Here is a 15,225-nt window from a genome sequence, read left to right as displayed (position 1 = left end):
TAATGCTCAAACGCTTGAGGCGCGTAAACCTGTGTGCAATACACAGCTTTAGGCATGTATTTTTAAACAGCTTTTTCCTGCTAGGAGTAAAAGGCCTTCAAAGGAGAAAATCAAACGCTCAGTGTGTTTAAGGCCTTAGAATGATGCAACTTGTCTTCACACTTTTGTATACAGCAAGAGTATGTAAGATAGCTTAGCCGTATAGCATGATTTACTCGTATTTCAGCAAAATATATATAAAAGATAGCATAGTGAATATTTAATTAAATAAATAATAACCGAATCTAGTGAATTTCTTAAAATCAGGACTGGAGTTGCAAAAAATGAATGATGTCTCGGGATAAGGTACTAAATACTAATAACCTGTTACTACATTTCAGATGATATTGAGAGAATGATCAACAATGCCAAAAACGTAGTTACAAATGCAAATACAATTACTGATGGTGTTAAGAAAGACTTAAAACCCATTGAAGAAGATGTAAACAATCTTAAAGGCACAATTGGAGCTGGACAAAATGAGATGTTCAATGAAATACTAAAAGAGGCGAGTGAATCTGGTAAGTAAACACTGAGTTTAAAGTCCAAAGTTGGTATTTGACGGCCATTTCTTCAACCTTATTGTCTATCAGCCTGTGACTGTATGTATTTTAATGAATTTAAGTACATATTGCTGAGTTATCACACATAACATTTACTGAGCAATGGGGTCAATAGATTTGCGTGAAAACCTGATAAAAAGGGAAAGAAAAATGGTCTGGGCTTTTGCATAAAATTATAGACCTCTTTTGCAATACCAGTTTATAATCTGGACTATTTACAGACTTCTGTTTTAGCTACATTTAGTCTCATGTTCTTGATGACTATTATTCTGGAACTTACTAGTTCATTTCTTTTACCCAAAAAACATACTGAAATTGAAAACGATAAGGAAAAATTGCCCCAAACAGTGGAACGATATTATTTTTGATTCTACACAACTTGCCCTTATAGTATGTCAAAATGTAAAACCATGTAGTAGATCAGTTTATCAAAATTCCTCCTTTGTACATACATGAAGACAGCCTTCAGGTTAGTCTCTTTGAGCAGAGATGGCAGTGGCTGATACATAGAATTTTTTTTCAACCCATCTATGTGAAGGCTAAAATGTTAAACTTTTGCTTCCATACAAAAAGAACTGAAGGTACCCCAAGCCATTTTTTTCTGCTATTTAAAACTGTCTTCTGTACTGCAGGTCTGCTTCCATTCACCTCCCCTGAAGAAACAACATTTTACTATATAGCAAATGAGATCTGTTTGTTCCAGTGCACAAAGAGACTAATTTCTTATATATAGTGTATATGCTATATATATAAACTTAACGGCCACTTTACTAGGTACACCTTGCTAGTACTGGGTTGGACCCCCTTTTGCCTTCAGAACTGCCTTACTTCGGCAAGGTGTCAAGAAGGTGTTGGAAACATTCCTCAAGAGATTGTGGTCCATATTGACACAATAGCATCACGCAGTTGCTGCAGATCTGTCGGCTGCAAATCCATGGTGTGAATCTCCTATTCCACCACATCCCAAAGGTGCTCTATTGGATTGAGATCTGGTGACTGTGGAGGCCATTGGAGTACAGTGAACTCATTATCATGTTCAAGAAACCAGTTTGAGGTGATTTGAGCTTTGTGACATTATCCTGCTGGAAGTAGTCATCACTGGCACCCAGTGTGGTCTTCTGCTGCTGTAGCCTATCTGCCTCAAGGGTTGACATGTTGTGCATTCAGAGATGGTATTCTGCATACCTTGGTTGTAACGAGTGGTTATTTGAGTTACTGTTGCCTTTCCTATCATCTTGAACCAGTCTGCCCATTCTCCTCTGACCTCAGACATTAACAAGGCATTTTTGTCCTCACAACTGCTGCTCACTGAATATTTTCTCTTTTTTGGGTAATTCTCTGTAAACCCTAGAGAGGGGTGTGTTTGAAAATCCCAGTAGATCAGCAGTTTTTTAAATACTCAGACCAGCCTGTCTGGCACTATCAACCATGCCACGTTCAAAGTCACTTAAATTACCTTTCTTCCCCATTCTGATGCTCGGTTTGAATTTCAGCAAGTCATTTTCACCATGTCTAGATGCCTAAATGCATTGAGTTGTAGCCATATAATTGGCTAATAATCAATTTGTGATACCAAGCAATTGAACAGGTGTACCTAATAAAGTGGCCGTTGTAGCTAAAAAAAAGATTAAAGATGCTTGGATTTTAGATCTCGGTCCCATTTCTGATAAACACTGGTTCAACTCTTACTATGTTCTTGAATTATTATTATTATTATACAGTATTTATATAGCGCCAAAGGGTTTGCTCAGCGCTGTACAATAGCGAGGGGGACAGAACATGAGACAATACAGTAACAATACAATACATGAGGGGTTCGAGGGCCCTGCTCTTTCGAGCTTACAATCTAGGAGTGAAACATAATAAAAAATCATAACAAAATCAGGCTCACTTCTGCATAGAAACCAATCAGCTTCTAACCTCAGCTCGTTCCATTAAGCTTTGGCAATAAAACCTGGAAGATGATTGGTTTCTATGCAGAAGTGAGCCTGATTTTGCACACTCCAGCTTTAGTAAATAAACCCCATAGTGCAGTGGAATAAGTTACCTGATGGCTTCAATAATTTAGGGATACATTGAAGAAATTTCTGTTCCAGCTAATTCCCAGCTAATCTAACTGTGAGATCTAATCGAACACTGTGAAATATCAGTTTTGGGTGTACTGACCAGTTAACAAGAGTGGGCTAGATGATTTTATAACTATGTTCAAAGGGGTTGCATGGAGAAGTTTTCCTTTAGAGCCAGTGCAGTAGAGATTCAAAAGAGATGTAGGATTTCCATTTAAAGTGTAACTCGCCTGTCAAGACAGTTCTTTGTGTGTATTTCAAATTATTGCTGAATTGATAAATACTTGGTTGTCACTAAATGTCCTTTTACATAACAGTGAATCAACTAAGTGGAAGCCTGCCTGGTGTCTTTGAGACTATGGGTCGCATCAATAATCTGATGCCGTTAGGAAATATATCTGAGAGCGTCAGTCGTATCAGGGAGTTGATTCAGCAAGCCCGAGATGCTGCAAATAAGGTGAGTTCCATGCTCTAATATGCAGCATTGCATACACTGTTCAGTTGCATAGAGGCATCAGTGTATAATATCAGCATACAATACACATGTGATCATTTCTACATGTAATGTAGAACATTTACTAACATTTACTATAATTGTTGTTGTTTTTATTATATTTAACAACTTAGTATTTATTACCATTTCTAAGAAAGGCTTCGGAAAAAATCACTAAAGGGCTGTCAAACCTTTGCGGTGTGCTGTGGTGCGTTGCTGCATGCACGTTAATATATCTTATGCTTTGCATTAAGGCATCTCATTTATACTGAATGGGTTGACAATGCACCCCATCTCACCAAAAGCCAGACCTTATCCTTTTCTCCTGATGCAGCAAACCACAAAACATGGCCGTGAGGTACTATATACAGTATATTGTGATGCGCTGCAATTCAGGCCCTTTGCTTAGTGGATTGAGATGCTATTTAAATTGAATGCCTCCTCAGCACACCATTGCCTGTATGCTGTGGTACCATGCATTGCAGTAGAACTTATGTTACTTCAGTGGAATGGTGTGAAGCCAATCTAAATGAATACAAGTAAAAAATGCATATTTTATTTAAACAGTGTTCATTTCAATGTAAGATGTTACACTTGATGTTGTGTCTAAACTGCAGTTTTTCGTAGATCCCGCTATATTCATAGGTGATGTTTATTCATATGTTCCTCTTAGGTGGTAGTACCAATGAGGTTTGATGGAAGTTCTGGAGTAGAGGTGCGGCCTCCCAGTAACTTGGAAGATTTGAAAGCCTATACATCTCTGTCATTCTTTCTTCAAAGGCCACAAAATCGAGGAGACCGTCGCAAACGTCAGTTGCCTCCAAACATGTTTGTCATGTATCTGGGCAACAAAGACGTAAGTAACAATTTAAAATCAAGGCAAAAAATATAACAAATATAATTTATGTTATTAATAAAACGCATAATGAAGCAAGCGAATACCCTTGAAGTTAATTTATTAAAGGAATATAAGCTATTCACTTAGCAAAGTGGATTTTCACTTAGTTTAACAAATGAGGTGAAGCTGTGTTTCAACCAGGGGCGGACTGACCATTTGGAAATTCGGGCACTGCCCAAGGGTCCGGGGTCAGTAGGGGGCCCCATGAGATGCCCCTGGTACCTTTTTCATAGGCTTTTTTGAGTTTGGGCAAGCACACAGGGGCCCCATGATCCCCTATTGCCCGGGGGCCCCATGAGTTGTCAGTCCGCCCCTGGTTTCAACTTTCCTTGCAAATGTTTGGGTATAGTTTGCAAAGTGAATTTTCATATAGCTTCATCTCATTCACCAAGCTAGGTGTAAATTGACATTTCAAAACGAACATGCTCTATTCCTTTAGCAAATCAACCACAATGTCTTCTTCCAAAGCCCAAAGAATACTTTGTTTTTGGATTGTTGTGTGTAGTATAGATAATTAGTCTGTGTATTTTCTGTCCAGGCTACAAAGGATTACATAGGACTTGCTATAGAAGATGATAAACTCAAGTGTATGTACAAACTGGGAAATGATGTGGCAGAAGTCAATGTGGACACATTTGTATCAGTCAATAAACCTGATGAAGCCATAATGGACAGAGTTGTCTTAGAAAGGTAATAAACGTACATGTTTACATAAATATTAGTTTTAAATCCTTTTGTTTCAGTTTTCTTTTATTTCATACCTGTTTCCATTTTTGGAAATGCAATGTGTCCAGTTAAAAAATTAAAAATCCATGACACCTAAAAAGCAAACTTTTCATGTAGCCATTTTGCTTCACTTTTAAAGTGGTATTAAAGCTTTGGTTTTTTTTTTAAATAACAAACATGTTATACTTACCTGCTCTATGCAATGGTATTGCACAGGGTAGCCCCTATCTTCCTCTTTTTGGATCCCCCACTGGTGCTCCTGGCTCCTCCTCATCAGCAAGTGGCCACCATAGAAAGCCACTATTGAGACAGACAGGGCGACTCAGCCCTACCCCCCACTCCCCCATCACAGAATTTGATTCACAGCAGTGGGAGCCAATGTCTCCCACTGCTATCTATCTGCCCAGTAAGAAGGAAGAGAACAAAGAGAGACACTGTACTCTTGCACATCGCTGGGTTGAGATAGGGGGATCTTTTTTCAACCTTTGTAACCATTTTAAGCATACCAATTCTTAGATGTGATGGCTACATTTTGTTTTCTTTTGTAGGCTTTCTTTTTTTTTTCTTTTATTTTCACCTGGTGATCTATCCAGTAAGTCCAACAAAACCAAGCAGATGTAGCAGTTAGTGCTTAGACAAACCTTTTACCATTGACTATGATGCTTCCAATGATCAGTTTTTAATTATTTATGTGAAACATAACTAGTACTACTTACGTAAAGAGTAAACCATTCATCACAAGCTGATGGCAGCTTGTGATGTGTCTTTTCAGTCACCTTCCAGCTTAAAAGTGAAAGTGATGTGGAGGCTCTATAGCCACCGGTCACCTTCACAGAGAAGTCAGCGTACCAGAGCAGAATTATCCCAGGAAAAAATCATAAAAGTAGTATATGTTCAACAACTTGTGATGTATGGTTGCCTCTCCTCTCCACATGCAGGCCTATTAATAAACCGCAATAATTAATTAAACAGCAGTAATATGTAGGAGTCATTTTTTATACATCTATTACTAATATGGCTGCACAAACTGAATTATAATTGGATGCTGTGGGTCAGTGACCTTCTAACATTAGCATTTGCCTTTTTGCCATCTTACTAAAAGGGTTTAGCAACTCCACCAAGTTTAAAAGTAGCATTTTTCACCTACCTCTGTATGCATCTGTCGATACCTGTTGTAATACAAATTTAGGTTCCTAAATGTAAGAGGAGGTTGTTGAATAGTTAAAATTCCAATTATGTACAACCAAAAATATATTAAAAATAACATATACTAAAAAAACAGATGTTAGAGGTCGACCTTCCTGTAATTACTGAAGCAAAGCATGCAAGAGCGCTATCAGAAAACACAAAATTGGTTCTTTTACCATAACATGGCTCTAACGAGCTGATGGCTGATGTTAGGGCATTGTCAGAGACATGTAGTTGGTTATTTGAAATGATCAGATACAAAAATGAATATGTGAACAATAGAAAACACCGCTAATCTTCAAATACTTCAATTTTGGAAACAGACGTGGGTTCACACTTTTGCCTATATTTTGCATATATATATATATATATATATATATATATATATATACCATACATTATTTTTCTAACAGTCTTAGTGAATTATAATATAAGCTTTATATTTTTTTCAGGATCTACCAATATGTTACATTAAATTATACAAAGGCATTCACATCAAATAAACCAGACCCTATTATGAGCTACACTACCGATGTGCAGCAAGGCACTCTGCTCAACCTCAATGAAAATGATGTTGTCTTTTATGTTGGAGGATACCCAGATGACTTCACGGTAAGCCTGCATGGGTAGTATGGTTATTTACTTCCCTGCAGATAGTTCAGGAGCTGGTGAATAAGATTGTATCTAATATTAGATTTATGTATAGAGGCAGATAATGGGAGGACCAGTGCCACCACATCCCATAATTAAAGAGATAACTTAGAAAAATAGAGAGACTGAACTGTTTGAGGTGGGGGATTGGAAACCAACACCACATCACCACCCTGTGGACGGAGGTGCAGACTGCACCCAATAGCAACAGAATTCAGCTAAAAAGTACCACATTCATTATAATCCTGAGATCTCCCACCACTACCATCTTAATAACAGTGCCACCTATGTCAAGAATAGCGATCCCATCCATCTATCCAACCACCCCCCCCCCCCCCACACCCACACACACACACACACACACAATGCCCATCGTGCCCTGTTTGTTCTTATGGACAGCAAAGGTCACCAATATACTGTATATTAGTGTGTTGTTAATATGTCTTAAAAGTCTCTCTATTTTTCTAGTTTATCTAATATGAGATTTAAGCAGGTCGTACATTAAGCACTTTTCTTTCCTGTAGGCATGGTTTGAAGGAAAGAAAATTGCTTAATTCCCCCATCGACATATTGAGTGTTGATAGAGGAATTCATCTCACAGCTTTTGTACTCTGACAGCGGGAGGTTTCCCAGCCCTCAGAATACAATGATCACTGCCGGCTGATCGAAGAAAAAAACAGGCTGTTTGTAATGAAGCTGATCAATGGATTGACTTCAGTACAACCAGCCTGCACATATATTGATCCAAATTCTTCCAGTTCCTGCTGAATTTCAATTCATTTATGGCTAGCTTTAGTGTATTTACCTTCTGATAATATAAAACATGCTCCGATCATTTTCCCAGGCATTTGTAGTAGGGAATCCTTCTGCATGTCTTCCATGTCCATTCATGTTGTTAAAAGACATGTTGTATGGAAACTACTTGTACCATCCATTATTACTTAGTTGTTGGCACACTAAAATGCACATTCTTGTGCTACACTCCATTAGTGTTGTCCTGTGCACTAAAATGCCCAGGCAGCAAGGGTTTGCAGGTTCACACTTAACTTTTATTCCATAATTCACTGAGACTAGTGGGCCACCTTTTCACCCTCTTTTCCCCATAAAATACAATTCAGTTTTCAGCATTGCTGGTGGAACACCTTTAATAATCAGTTCAGTGATCCTAGAGGGCCAAAGGCCTTCTGCTACAATATCTATGAAGTGTAACTAAATGTACCAGTGAATGATATGATCAGACATGGCCCCACTGTGAAGCGTCAGTCCCCCATGATATCTTTATGGTACTGTATATTTAACTGATGTGATTGCGCACACCAAGATGATAATGGGACAAGTGATGTTTTGCTTTCCAACATTAGTCTGTTTAACAACAAATGACATGTATGAGCACAGTTGAAGGCCTTGAAGGTTATTTATTGCATCATTGAGCAGATGAGAATTTTATCTGATTAATGATTCAATAAATCATCGAGTTCATGTCCTTGTAACAACTCTTTGTATATTTTTGATATATAAAATCTTGACAATGGCTTGGACAATCTGTTCGAATCTTATATTATGTTTGTCTTTGAAGTTATTCCTCATGTTTAACTGCAATAAAGTCAAACTGTGGTGTAAAGTGATAATTAAAAAAATAATATACGTGTTAGCTGGCAATCACTGAGCAAAAGGTAACAGAATGTACTTTCCTGTAGATTTAAGAGTTTCATTAGACATGGGAGATGATAGTTACACATGAGCTAATGTTTTGACTCTTGAACAGCCCTTTACAGCCCAGTACTTCTTTTATTAATCTATGGGATGAAATGCATCAAAGAAATATATCATAACCTACAGTATATTTTTTTAATGTTTTCATATATGAAATAATAAGTGTGCATTTTTTTAAGCCGCCACGAGGATTGGACTATCAAAGATACAGAGGATGCATTGAACTAGATGACCTAAACCAAAAAGGAATCAGCTTGTACAATTTCCGAAAGACATTTAACCTCGACACTAAAAAAGTGGAACCTTGCAAAAGGTACTGCTATGATGTAAATGTACGACACTGTATGTGTTTAGTAGATACCTGTATTAAATTTCATGACAGTCTGTAATAAGAGGTGATATTTTCCAGTAATTCGTTTTTAGTAATTGCTGGAGTTTTAAATTGCTCAACAGCCTTAAAGTTTCTTTGTGAGTCTGATAAGAGAGCTATGAGATAGACTTCTTAGCTGTATTCTCCATAGCATAAAATGAACGAAAAATCCAAGAGGTAGATTATGATCCTACTGAAAGTTTGCCATAGGTGGATGGAACTAGGGACACAGAGACCTTAATACCAGGGATACTGAGGGATATAGTAAAGCAGTTTGTGATTCAAACTGCCAATAATCCCACTTCATAACTACGCATGTGCCTGTATAAGCAAGTAGATGGGAAAAATGCATTGTGACTTCCATGGGAATTTAGGTTGTAGTTAAGATCAGTATTAGATGCTTCTAAGAACCTTCTGAGTTTCTTCAGAGGAGCTTTTGACCTAGTCATGGCCTGCATCTTACCTTCTTCAAAGTTAATTTAAGCTGATTTTGCATTCCCATTGACTTGTATAAATAGTTCTCACATGAGAAATGCAGATGTACACAGTCCTAATTCTGTTTTTTTAAGAGTGTTTTGAAGATTTTAGGTATAATTTAGTGTACATTTGTGTGTTTTATTGTATTTGCAGTTTTGTGCAAAAACAGTTTCATACATGAAAAAATGGAGAACACACTTTAAAGGATAAGTTCACCTTTTAGACAAAAATAATAAATGCACATTATTTTGCAGTTAAAAAAAATGTGCATTTATTATTTTTGTCTACAGGAGCCTGGAAAGCATTGCACCAGCGACTAGTAGATCGCTGGTGCAATGCAGGTCTTCTGCAGATCTGTCAGAATATCTGCTTGCTGTACGGGATGTATGAGCAAGCAGATATTCTGACAGAAAGCTTCAATGTACTTTCATTGAAAACTACAAGTTGTCAGCTGTTGGGACTTGCAGTTCATTCATTCACGGAAGTCCCCGCAGGGCCATGCTGTTTTCAAATTTGACAGTACGGGGAGACTTCTCCCTGTACTATCTATCAGAGGGAGGGGGGTGCAGCAAGCGGCGGTTGTGGCTATGGGAACATGTTACATGTTTCACCCTAAAAACGGGTGAAACATGTAACATGTTTTCAAAGGTGAACTTATCCTTTAAATGACAATAACATATTAAGGGCCAGGGTTGATGGGCTTTTGCTTGCCTAAGAATGGCTTCTCTCCCCATACAATTCAAAGTAAATGCAGAAGAGGCTTGAAGCAGGTTGAGACAGCTTAGAGGGAGGTCAAAGGTATGTCTGAAAGAGGTCAGCTGCAGATCAGATGCACAGCGTGAACTCTGTCAATGAACTGGTACGCTAGGTTCATATCTGTGTGGGTGGTGCTGCTGTGGATCCGTACGAAAGTCCGTGCAGCCGCACCACCCGCACAGAGAAATGCGGACCCGCGGGCGGGTGCCATTAGTTCTAATGGCACGCCGCCCGCACTGGAAAATGCAACCATACTGGGAACCGCGGGTTCCCATGCGGGCTACGTTTTCAAACGTGCAGGGACTTCTTCCCTGCATGTCACGGGCACGGGAGTCCATTCAAATGAATGGGCTCTCATGCCCGTGAAAAATGGTGCCTGAACGGCCGCATATATGTGAACGGATCACAGAAGCATGCAAATGGCATGCACTTAAATACAAGCTAATTTGCTCATTGACACAACCCTGAAGGAGCTAAAAGTGTTTTAAAATGCTTGCTGAAAATTCATATAAAACCTGTTTGTTTAGGATGACATGTGAATGCTGTTTTATCAATTGACTGAAACCCCAAAACAGCTAGGACTAAGCACAAATATGTTATAACCAATACAAGTCCCCATGTCTTTAACTGATAAGCAAAATTAGAACTGCTCTAATGTGACCCTCAAGCACATGTCTACCTCTGGTCAAATTTACAGCAGCAGCATTGTCATAATAGAATATGTTTTAAACCGTGAAACCATTAAAAATCCCATATTGCACAGAAATAGACTTTAGTACGGCATGCTAATTGTACAGCAATTAGTTTACCCAGCGCTTTGTGTGTGCAGCCCTTGGTTATCCATGTCAGTGGGTGCCCAGTGAACCAGCTCTTTGGTTACTGCTCATTATAAATCAGGAGCAGACATCTCTTGCATATTTGTTTGCTGCTCCTCATTAACACTATTTCTTTTATTGCCTTAGATACAAGGAAGAATCAGAAAGAAGTTTCTTTGAAGGTATTGGATATGCCACCATAACATATACTTTGCCACCTGGGGATAACCTGCGGTTACGTTATGAGCAGACTATCCAGACCACAGCAGATAATGGCTTATTATTCTTTGCAGAAAAAGAGGTATTTTTTTACATATATACGTGGTTTTTCTTTCAGTGCAAATAGCTCTTCAAATGACAGTAAAAACAGCAGTTTGCTGAAGTTGGAACAGTAAGGGCTATGTAAAACTAGTGATTCTGTCGCTGGCTAAAAAAGGCCCGGGACAGAATCTGTAAAAGTCTACTTACCTTGTCCCACTGCCGTACTGGTAAAATGTCACTGCTAGAAACCTTCAATAATTCTGCAGTGTTCTTGCCAGGCAGAGAGAGCAACTATTAAAGTGATACTAAAAATAAAAACATTTTTTTAACTTAATGCATTCCTTGTATTAAGTTAAAAATACATTTTTATTTCTCCTTGCTCCCCCATCCCTGTGTGAATGTGAAGGGGAGAATAGATCCAGCGCTGTGCATGGCTGGATTTCTTCTCTTCTCCCCTCTCTTCCTCTTAACACAGGAACTCAAACAGCAGCAGGAGCCAATGCTCCAATGCTGTCAATCAAATGCAGTGAGGGGGAAGTATATGTCTATAAAGTGTGTATGTCTATGGAGTGCGGCTCCATAGACACACAGCTCGGGAGCGAGCAGAACCCGTGTGCCCCCATAACAAATGGCTGCTATGGGAACACACTAAGGAGAGGGGGAGCCAAGATTGCTGGCAGGGAACTGGAGAAGAGATTCGGGGTCTCTCTGTGCAATAATGTTGCACAGAACAGGTGCGTATAACACGTTTGTTATTTTTATTCTTAAAAAAATAGACTTTAGTAACACTTTAAGTGAAGTTGATTTGTACTTTCGTCATTCTGTAGCTCTCCAGAATTGACAATTTTTCTGGAGTAAGTGCTGCTGCTGTCTGATTAATTATTATGCATTATGGCTTTGATATTTCTAATAGATGTGCTTTTTGGTTCCAAAAGAAATTCATGCATGCCCTAAATGCCCTCCACTGATAATGCTGTCATTTTTCTATTTCAGGACAATTACATCAGTGTTGAAATTGAAGATGGCATTCTTGTCCTCAAATATAAGCTAAATTCAGACCCAGTGAAACAAATTAAGAGTACCTTTGGACGTGTAAATGATGGAAAGGAGCATTTGGTAAGTATTAAATAGTGCTTTTTAATTTGTATGACATAGTAGCTAATAATGGTAAAGAATTTGTATTATAGTTTGTATGTGTGCTTACTACACAGTTCATTACAGTCTTATCAAGTCTATCTATCTATCTATCTATCTATCTATCTATCTATCTATCTATCTATCTATCTATCTGTCTATCTATCTATCTATCTATCTATCTATCTATCTATCTATCTATCTATCTATCTCATATATATTTATTGGATAGGTATGCGTATATTAAAAAAAAGTGGCAGTTATTTTCATTCTATTGAGATTTAGAGTTACATGGTGCAGGGCTGTATCGTTGTAATAAAGCTTTGTGAATTAAGCTCTTTTCTATTCTACCTCCCCACAATTCAGTTTTCAGTGCCCAGGTGCTGAAAAGTGGGGGGCTCCATTGGTTGTATGAGATTCCCCTTTCTCAGAATATCAGAACTGCTCTGGCAGTGGATCACAGTGAGGGTAAAGTGTTCAGAAAGTGTTCGGGCAGTACAGTGGCTTAGCGGTTAGCACTTCCGCCTGGCAGTACTAGGGTTGTTGGTTCGAATCCCAGCCATGGCACCACCTGCTTGGAGTTTGCATGTTCCCCCTGTGCCTGAGTGGGTTACCTCTGGGTACTCTTGTTTCCTCCCACACTCCAAAGACATGCTGGTAGGTTAATTGGATCCTGTCTAAATTGTCCATAGTATGTGTATGTATGAATGTGAGTTAGGGACCTTAGATTGCACACCCCTTGAGGGTTAGGGACTGATGTGAATGTACAATATACATATGTAAAGCACTGTGTAAATTGATGGCACTATATATGTACCTGAAATAAATAAAAGTAAATACAATCTGCTAACACTGCCTACTATAAGGTGAGCCTGTTAACTTGATGAGCATGTGCAAAGTATGTATTCACTTTAAATGTGACCAAATATGATTTGTTGCGTGACATAAATACTGATACACTGACTAGATGAAAAAAAATGATATATTTTGTAAATCCTTCCTTTTGTGTTTTACCTTCCACAGACTGAGGTGTATATTATACCAAAGACTAAATTGCTACGTGTACGTCAAGGTCTGCAAAGCATAAACGATACAGGTGTTGATGTATTTACCTTTTCTACTTACTATTTGGGTGGAGCCCCATCATCACTTATGAAAAAGTGAGTAAATACTGCCCAGTCATGCTGTTCTTTTGTTGTAAGAGTTATGTTGCATGCATTTGAAAACAAAAACCTACACACAGGCTGTAAATTATTAGTATTTCTACATAAATTGATCTTTTAATTTCCATCTAAACAGGTTTGACATAAATACTCCTCCTTTCCGTGGATGTGTTAAAAATGTTAAGTCCCCACAGAGTGGAACCACATTTTCAGAAACATACGGAGTCAACAGAAGATGCTATGATGAGTGGAATGTAAGTAGATGCTGTTACAGGTGCCACATGCTGCAGGATTCAGGTTTTCATGCTATCAACATAAACACCTTACTGATCACAATGTTATTTCTCATGCATGAACAAGGTTTTGAGTCACTTTTCTAGCCTTAGAGCATCTCTTGTGGCTTTTTGTTTAAAGCCTGAATTTAGCTAAAATGACAAACATAGAAATAATGACAAGCAGGGGCGCACTGACCATACGGGCACTGCCCGAGGGCCGGGCCAGTAGGGGCTCTGTCACTGCCCCTCTACTTGTTGCAGAGCACTAGTCATACAGTGATCTCTCTACATGGTGCTCTCCTCAGCAGCTTCCTGTCAGTCCCCATAGACCAGTGACGTGAAGGTCCCCACACACAGATCCCCTAACCTGAGGACAGAATGGAGACAGCCGAGAGCAGACAACACAGAGAGCCCTATGTTCAGCCACAGAACTGGGAACACCCTCTCCGGGAAAGCCGTCCATGGCAAGCCCTGCTCCTCCTCTGCAGCCCGGCCACCAGGATCACTCACTTGTGCTGTGTCCCCGGCTGGGATGATTCGGTGGTGATTCTGTGTGTAGATGGAGAATACTCTTCTCTTCTGAGTGCAAGTCAAGAGCATATAAGAATATTGGATCATGATACAGTGCACACTGCTGTGAAAGGGGCTATGGAGGCGGCAGATTTAACACTGCCTGAGACTTGGTGGGGTCATAGTTGTGAGTAGCAGACATACTGAACACCCCCCTCACCCCTTCTCTCTCACCTCTGTCCCCTTCTTTCACCCTACCACAGCCCTCCTCTCTCTCTTACCCTCTCTCTCTCCATCCCCTCTCACCCCCCCCCCCACTCTATCTTTCACCCCCTCTCTCACCCTGTTCTCTCTTTCTGTTACTCCCCCTCTCTCTTACCCCCTCTCTTTCTCACCCCCTCCATTTCACCACTCCCTCTCTCCCTCACACACCCCTCTCTCACCGCCTCTCCCTCTCTCTTTTACCCTTTCCTCTCTCTTTCACCTCCCCTCTCTCACATTCCCTCTCTCCCTCTTACCCCCACCATTCCTCTCTCTCTCTCACCCCTTCTCTCTCTGACTCACCTCTCTCTCTCTCACCCTCTCTCTCTCTCTCATCCTCCCCTCTTTCTCACCCCCTCTCTCTTTCACCCCCTCTCTCTCTCCTGCCCCCCTCTCCTTCTCACCTTCTTTCCCCCTACCCCTCTAGCACCTCCCTCTCTCTGCCCCCTCTTTCTCTCCCTCTTCTCCCCTTGTTCCCCTCTCTCTTGCTCCTTCTCTCTTCTGCTCTGCCCTCTCCCTCTCTCTCTCTCTCTCACCCCTTCACCCCTATCTCTTTCTCTCATTCTCACCCACACCATTCTTCTCTCTCTTGCCCCCTCTCTCTCTCCCACTTCCCTCTCTCTTTCTCTCCACCCTCTTTCTCATCCCCCTCTTTCTTTCTCCCAGCCCCTCTCTCTCTCGCCCCCCTCTCACCTCCTCTCTCTCTCACCATTTTTCTCTCTCTCGCTCTCTCTCCCTCTCCCCCTCTCTCTCCCTCTCCCCTCTCTCTTTCTCTCCCCCTCTCTCTTGCCCTCCTCTCTCTTGCTCTTTCCCCTCTTTCTCATCCCCCTCTTTTTCTCTCCCTCAGCCCCTCTCTCTCTTACCTC

At 40.0% G+C, this 15,225-nt stretch overlaps 1 protein-coding gene across 1 annotated transcript in view; it reads left to right on the top strand.

Annotated features, from left to right (window-relative positions):
* Positions 1-15,225, top strand: part of LAMA3 (laminin subunit alpha 3) — a 247,284-nt gene that overhangs the window by 212,484 nt on the left and 19,575 nt on the right. Inside the window, exons 56-65 of the mRNA XM_089675734.1 lie at positions 381-560; positions 2,986-3,125; positions 3,835-4,017; positions 4,598-4,749; positions 6,426-6,585; positions 8,517-8,650; positions 10,903-11,056; positions 12,010-12,132; positions 13,174-13,310; positions 13,450-13,567. Of these exons, the coding sequence (XP_089531860.1) occupies positions 381-560; positions 2,986-3,125; positions 3,835-4,017; positions 4,598-4,749; positions 6,426-6,585; positions 8,517-8,650; positions 10,903-11,056; positions 12,010-12,132; positions 13,174-13,310; positions 13,450-13,567 (1,481 nt within the window). The remainder of the gene's footprint in view (positions 1-380; positions 561-2,985; positions 3,126-3,834; positions 4,018-4,597; positions 4,750-6,425; positions 6,586-8,516; positions 8,651-10,902; positions 11,057-12,009; positions 12,133-13,173; positions 13,311-13,449; positions 13,568-15,225) is intronic.

This window comes from Staurois parvus, unplaced genomic scaffold (genome assembly GCF_062004578.1).
Source record: "Staurois parvus isolate SC_StPar_1 unplaced genomic scaffold, SC_StPar_1.0 ptg000157l, whole genome shotgun sequence".
Classification (NCBI taxonomy): domain Eukaryota; kingdom Metazoa; phylum Chordata; class Amphibia; order Anura; family Ranidae; genus Staurois; species Staurois parvus.
This window is presented reverse-complemented; position numbering and strand designations above follow the sequence as displayed.